The sequence below is a fragment of the Alligator sinensis genome, unplaced genomic scaffold (assembly GCF_000455745.1).
Source record: "Alligator sinensis unplaced genomic scaffold, ASM45574v1 scaffold1485_1, whole genome shotgun sequence".
Lineage (NCBI taxonomy): Eukaryota > Metazoa > Chordata > Crocodylia > Alligatoridae > Alligator > Alligator sinensis.
Genome location: NW_005842962.1, coordinates 427,011 through 434,408, shown reverse-complemented (window position 1 = coordinate 434,408; position 7,398 = coordinate 427,011). Strand labels below are relative to the sequence as shown.

General features: G+C 43.3%; 1 protein-coding gene across 1 annotated transcript; it reads right to left on the bottom strand.

Moving 5' to 3' along the window:
- Window positions 1-894: 894 nt before the first annotated feature.
- LOC102378253 (olfactory receptor 10A7-like) lies at window positions 895-1,966 on the bottom strand. Its single transcript, XM_006036432.2, has one exon. It carries the CDS (start codon window positions 1,964-1,966, stop codon window positions 998-1,000), a length of 969 nt encoding a protein of 322 aa, XP_006036494.1. The 3' UTR covers window positions 895-997.
- Window positions 1,967-7,398: the final 5,432 nt, after the last annotated feature.

Genomic DNA, 7,398 nt, shown 5'->3' with positions numbered 1-7,398 from the left:
AGCACCACCCCACCAGCTCCAGAGAACGTGTATAGATGTCCCAAAAGAGGGAAAATCTAAGACATACATTGGAAAGTGTTGCTTCTTAACAATTAATATTTTTCACTATTCAATATTATAATCTAATTTCTTTACATTGCTTGCTTTACCTTACGTCCAATGGAAAACAACTGATATAAATTGGATTATGATTAAGATCATCATAACTAGTTGTTTAACTTCCTTTCTAACTACTTCTAAACTATGATTTAGGGTTTTTAATACTCATCTTTTATACAAACTAAAGAGGTATAGCTGTTTCTCATTATTGTTGTAACGCAGACCCTCCAGGACAAAAAATAGTTATACATTGTTTTTTTCCCTATTGAAAATAGTCCAATTTTAGCATCACCTCAAACTGGATGGACATGCAAACTGGGCCCAATATCCCAATCATATAGGACATTTTCACACATGCAAGCACCACAACACTGGGAACCTTGAAAAGCGCCTGGCACTGAAACACTTGCTGTTGTATGAGCCACGAAATGCACATCTGCACTGAGAATATGGTGGTGGTGCGCTTTTGAACAAAAACACCTCAGAGGTGCTTTAGTTCAAAAGTGCACTGCCATAATTTTCTGTGTGTTGACACCATTTTCTGTGCGTATTTCAGCGCTTATACAACTACACATGGTGCATCGCACTTTGCCTCAGCTCATGTGCAGAGCCAACTCAAAGAATTGAGTCTGCTCCAAAGTCGCGGAACTCCAGCGCATCACAGGAAAAAATATGTGTATAAATAACCGTTATTATCAAGTTTGTCTACAGTTCCTCTCCTCTTTGTACTGCTAGAAGACATAGGCAGTTTACTTGCACTGACTGACTCTAAGAAAGATTTTTGTTTGTGCTTTTGTTTTTTTTCCCCCATGGGTGAAAGGGAAACAGTCTGAGTCCTTAAAGGGAAGACAACACAAGCTTACAATCTGAAACAATACATTCATTATGTAGAAACTTCTTAACTGAACACTTTCTGGCCTATTGTTTTCTTGACAGCAGATTTCATCTCCTTGTTTCTCAGGCTGTAAATAATTGGGTTAACTGTTGGAGTCAGTACTGTATATACCAGTGAAAAGAATCGTTCTTTGCTCTGAGAATGGACTGAAGTGGGTTCCATATAAACAAATGTTCCTGACCCATAGAACAGTGAAACCATGATTAGGTGTGAGGAGCAAGTGGAGAAGGCCTTACTTCTGCCCTCCGCTGAAGGTATTTTGAGGATAGTGGAGATAATGAAGACATAGGACAACAGGATAAGCAAAAAGGGAACCATTAGGAGGAGAACAGTGAGAACAGTAATAGCAACTTCATCTGTGTGGGTGTCAGTAGAAGCCAGTGTCAACACAGCAACAATTTCACAGAAGAAGTGGCGAATTGTATTAGCCCCACAAAAGGGCTTTGTAAATACTGAAAGAGTTTGACTGAAGGCTACCAAAGTACCAATGGTCCATGCAACAGCAGACAACTCAGTGCAGACTCTCTGGTTCATGCTGAGGGTGTATTGCAGGGGGTTGCATATGGCGACATAACGATCATATGCCATGACAGATAGGAGGGAGCACTCTGTGACTGCAAATAACAGGAAGAAAAACATTTGAACACCACAACCTGCAAAGGAGATTGTCTGAGTCTCTGAGAGCAGGTCCACCAGCATCTTTGGGATTGTTACTGAGGTGTAGGAAACCTCCAGGAAGGATAAATTCCTAAGGAAGAAATACATGGGAGTGTAAAGGGCAGGCTCCACTAGGGTGACAATAACTGTCAGTAGATTCCCAAAGAATGCAAACACATAGAAGAGCAGCACTAGGACAAAGAGCAGCACTTGGAGTTCTTGGAAGTCTGAAAATCCCAGCAAAACTACCTCCGTCAGACATGACTGGTTGCTTTTCCCAATTTCTTCAACAGGTTTGAAATCTTCACTCGCCATGGTTCCTGTGAAGGAAGTGATACACATAACTATTGTAACATATTCTCAATTAATCTTAATAAAGGGAGAGTGTTTTGTAAAAGAACTACAGATATGATGAACACATTTTGGTATGGTTAGGCCGATGTTCCATCTAACCCAGTAGCTTGTCTTTGATAGTGGGTGCAACACATTGAACAGGGCATCGCTACAGTGACCTATCCCTGACTCAATAGCCTTCCTGGGCATGTACAGACAAAACAGGGGCCCTAAATTGAAGCAGTGGTTTTTAAAAAACACTGTTTCAATTTAGGGCTGAATAAACCCCCATGTCATGCACACACCTTTCCTGCCTCTTTGGTGGGGAGGGGAGGGCAAGCTGCCCCTGGGCAGAGCCATCCCTGGTCCCTGGGCTGTGGGAGGGGTTGGTGCTTCCCTTTGCAGCAGCAGCACCCCCTCGGTGACACCTGGCCACAGGCACCTGGCTCGGGCAGTCCTGGAGGGCTCCGCAGCTGTGGAGGGAAGCACCGGGCCCCCGCACAGCTCAGGCAGGCAGGCTCCAGGGGAGATTTGGGGAGGTGCGGGAAATATCAGGCTCACTGCTTTTCATGGGTGAAGCCTGCTTTTCCAGGCTGCTGCCAGGATGCCTGCAGGGCTTTCTGCAGAGCCATGGAGCTGCATGGAGCCTGGTGCTTTGTTGTAGGTAAAGCAAACTAAAACTCCCTGAAGAAGTTTTGGTTTGCTGTGCCCCAAGTCATTTAAGGTATATTACACCACTGAATTTCCTACAGCAGCTGAAATTAATGCGCAATACACTACCGAGGTGTGCAAACACTGACACCATTAAAGTGGTGCAAAAGCGTTTAGCCCACTTTGAAGTGTTGTGCACACATGCCTCTCATTTTGTCTACACACACGGTCTCCTGGCATCAACCATGTACTGGGATGGAGATGTATGGTTTTATAGCCTTTTTGGGATGTAACCAGCACTACATGAAGTATTCAAGATGTGAGTGATGTTATAGTCATGATAATCCAGGAATTATGTGAGTCAAGCTTTTTTTGGGCAAGATCTTTTTATTGCGCCAGCTTCATTTGTTGGACTGTTAGTTTCAAATGCTATGCAGTTTTCATCATGTCATAATGGGGGGGGGTGTGTGCATACATATATGTGTGTGTGTGTTTGTGTGTGTGTGTGTGTAATTCAAGATAGTAAGACTCCTATACCAACACTGCCAAAGTTTTTTTTTAAAAAGAGTCACAAGATTTGACACACTTAAAATATATTGGTTATTCATCCTTAACTTCCTTCTAGTATTTTTCATTTTATTAATTGCTACTCAGATATGATCCTGAGTACTGACAGATGCAGCACTCACAATGTCATAAGTGGTCTTACTTGCCAGGTAGACAGACAGATTGATTGTATATATATATATGACTGTGGGGGAAAAGACAAATCCATGTTTATTTTCTCCCCTTCCTTTCCTCTCAGTTACATGACTGATGAAGTTTTACTTTCATGTACTCTAGCAGCATGTTCTGGCAGGAACCAATTTATATATTGGAATCTCACATGTACTCATAGAAAACTTCGAGCATCTGATAAAGTTGGACATTGCCTACAAAAGCCCATGCTTCTGTGAATGAATGTTAGCTACTACAGTGTCACCCTGCCCTACCATTTACATGGAAAACCTAAGATTCCTACTTTTGCTCATCCCTTATATAGACCAAGTGAATAGGAGATTCCCCCTGAAAAAGGATTGGGTACAATCTGAGTGAAACCTTGTGGCTTGGCTAACACTGATTTTGATGCATTTAGTCAGCTTGAGATATTCCTCAGATAAAGCGAACTGATGATGGATCTAAAATAATTAGGGATCTTAAGATATATATTCAGCAGTTCATTTCTGTGAACACAGTAGACTTCTACTGGCAGCAGCACAGCCATACAAACAAAACTGGAGGTAATTTACATTATCAGCCTTTTATCTGACCCAACTCATTTTTTTATCTAGAGATTCTTGGTCTTTATGACCCCTTAAGCCTTGGAGTCTCTGATCAGGAATTTAAAAACAAGATTGTAGTTTTCTTAGTGCTAGCTATTTTAGCATGCTGCACATTAATCCATCACTTTGAAGTAAAAGCAAAGAAGTTGAAAATAAAAAAGACATACCAAAATCACTTAAGATTAGGCACCTATTTCCCTTGAAAGATCAAGAGGAATGAGTTGCTTAAATGACTAATAAAATACATACAAATTTTAATGACTTAGCATATTATAATTAACATACTTCCCAACACCCCTAAAGACAAGTATATAGATTCCACTTGTGCCAGGGCATGGCACAAGTGTCTAGAAGATATTTTCTCTCTTACCTCTGGAAAAAATCTGTTCTACAGTCTCTCTGACTGATGGTGTTTCAAGTAATTGTATATAAAAACAAAGCTTTAATTATTTATTTAGAAAATCACAGGAGAAAAAATAACCAAAAAGAGGTGGTAGCTCGGTCCCATGGGATGTCCTGCCCTTACACTCCAAACTTTCAGTTTCAGAGGGAAGGTTTTCAACAACAAGGCTCATTTACTCTGCTCCCATGGTGCTTACAGTGATGGACTGACACAACCCTGAAGATCTGAGTGTTCCCTCCACATAGCATTGACTTAAGGGTTATTAGTGATGCGGATATGGCTCATCAATCTGATGTAAACATCACAAAATGGGTCTATCCCTGATGAACCTTAATTGCGTGAAATTGCACCAGAGGTAATTTTGGGCCACTAATTCACTGGAAGTTATTAGCACTATTTTTAATGCTTGGGTGTCATTTATTGTAATTAATGCTCAGTGGACTACCACATAAATTAGCAACTCACTTGCCCAGAAAGCAGAAGACCCATATTTTAAGGATTTCTCACCTAGGGTGTGAACCTGCATCTTCTTGTTTTCTTCAATTTTCTAACTACCATGCCACAAGTTTGGGATAACCAAGAAGCCTCTCTAGAGTACCTCTGCAAGCTGAGTCATTGAATTCTGTATTTGCTACTCATTGGGCAATGGACAGATATGACTTCTGTACTGCATTCAAGACAAGATAAAGATTTTTATACCTTTATGTACTACAAGCAGGCAGACACTAATGCCTCTGGCACCATTTTAAATCCCACCAAATTGTGCCAGGAGGAACCAGGTATTTTGTTGTACCAGTACTTCCCAAATTACCCCTGTACACCTGTTATGCTATAGCAGCCATTGAAAAGGGCCTATTCGGTCATTCAGCACTCCCCTAACCTGGTTTCAAGTGGCCACTGTGTGCAACTCAGGCTAGCTTTACTGCCTCAGAGTCACAGGTAAGACACAACCTCACCCATCTCCTTATTTCCAAACATGAAAGTGTGCAACCTATCTGTACCATGCTCCTCAGTGACACAGGTGAAGTCAGCAAGAGCAGAGGTTCACGTATCCATTTGGAATCCATCTGGTATAAGAAACCAGTCAGCAATGATAGGGTCCACCCCATCTGATTCCATGGCACTGTCTAGGCATGCCAACAACTGAAATAAGGCGATGGTAATGGACCTGCTTGCAATTTGGGGTGTGAATCAAACCATCAGGTGCTCAGAATGAGCCACCCGAACCAGGTCATCTCTGAGCATATTGCTGCCAAAATAACCACTCAGGAACATGGCCAGCGCTGGCAGCAACTATTCAAAGATGAATATATTGAAGCTCTAGTATAAGATGGCCCAAAATTTCAATCATATCCCCAGCACCTACCGGGTGATGAGCACCTACTCAGTGGAGCTCTCACACATCCTTGCTGAGAATGACTCTGCCTAGCCGGACTCGATGATCTATACTCGGACTCAATGATCTATTGAGGTTCCTTCCGACCCTAACATCTATGAATCTATTAATCTAGCCCCACTTCATGGCCAAAACCACCATCCAGGTTCAAGCTCTGAGGGGACATGCTGATGCCACCCAGGACAAGGAGGAGAAGGCCTGCCCTCAGCCTGCCTTCATGACAGCCCAGGAACTGGCACAATAGGGCACAGTCCTTTTTGGGGATTCTGACTTCTCCTTGGTGGGGAGAAAATGGAGCCTTACCATCTTCCACCACAAGATGGACATTGAAAATGACATAGGACAGGGGCTCTCCACTTTGGAGCCCATGAAGAGTTAAATTGTGGCCCAACATGCTTTTTGGCATGGCTGCTGGAGCTGTCACATTGGTGTGGCTCTGGAAACCAAGGGTTGAATGCTGATGATGATTGTCTCCACCCGACTCCTTTCCCATCACCAAATTCAAGGTCTTCAGTCACTGTTGGTAGCTAAAATTGACAGTAGGGGACAAAAAAGGGATAGAGGTGGCAACATTCATCCCCTGCAATCTAGAACCAGGCTGATGCAGTGGCCCTGGCAATGATGAATCCAAGCCATCACCCTGCAGCTGAAGGTGGATCATCTGATGACAAGAAGCCTTGCAGTCCAGATCTGTCTTGCAAGAAGCCCTATAATCTGGATCCAACCTGAGAGGTGAAATGAGCTGCATACCCCTGAAACAGAGCAACCCAATCCATCCATGTACCAAATGCCCTTAGTGACATTCTAGGCCATGGCACCAAACGCTTGACCTCGCTTCTTCTATCAATCCCCACCCCTGGCCAGCTCCTGGGACCAAGCACTCAGGAAGCCTCTCACACAGGTATACCCACCCTACTACACACATGCCAACTCCCCCCACACACACCTTTTCCCCCTACACACACTCCCCCATCACCTTCTATACAATACACAAAAGTAAGACTTTACTTTGAGCTGTTATGCAATAACCCCTACATAATCTACTCCAAAGAACATAAATAAAGACAAAATTTTTTTGGAAATAAAATATGGTATAGAAGATGTTAGATTTTGAGTCTATGATTTGTTTTTTATTTATATTTTGTTAAAATGGTATCTTTTGAAAGATTTTATGTGTGTGGCCCTCAATAGCTCACCAAAATGCAAATGGTCCACCAGCCAAAATAATTACCCAGCCCTGCTCTATATGGTGGCTGACATGGGCCCCATGCTGTTATAGAATGTGCCTGACTATTTGCTGCGGGGCAGGGAGAGGGGTAAGTGGTATCACTGTTCTTGTTTGGGGTTCTACTAACACTGCTTCTTAAGATCTGCTAAAGCACCAGTTCTCAACTGGGGATCCACAGCCTCCAGAGGGGCTGCAAGCAGATTTCAGGGGCTCATCCTACCCAGCCCAGTGTAGGTGGGAGCTAGCTTGGCTCCCCAGGTCTGAGGTAAATCCTGAGGAAAGGGCAGGGGCAGGTCTGCCCTACCTGGCCTCACAATCTCCATCTTGGGGGCAGTGCTGCAGGAAGATGGGTGAGGCTCCATGCTGCTGCTGCTCAGGTGAATGGGACCCCAGGGCTCCCTGCTGCTGAGCCCT

Bases quoted from the DNA above. Each gene is read 5' to 3' on its own strand.
- LOC102378253 (XM_006036432.2), bottom strand. From the start codon at position 1,966: ATGGCGAGTGAAGATTTCAAACCTGTTGAAGAAATTGGGAAAAGCAAC.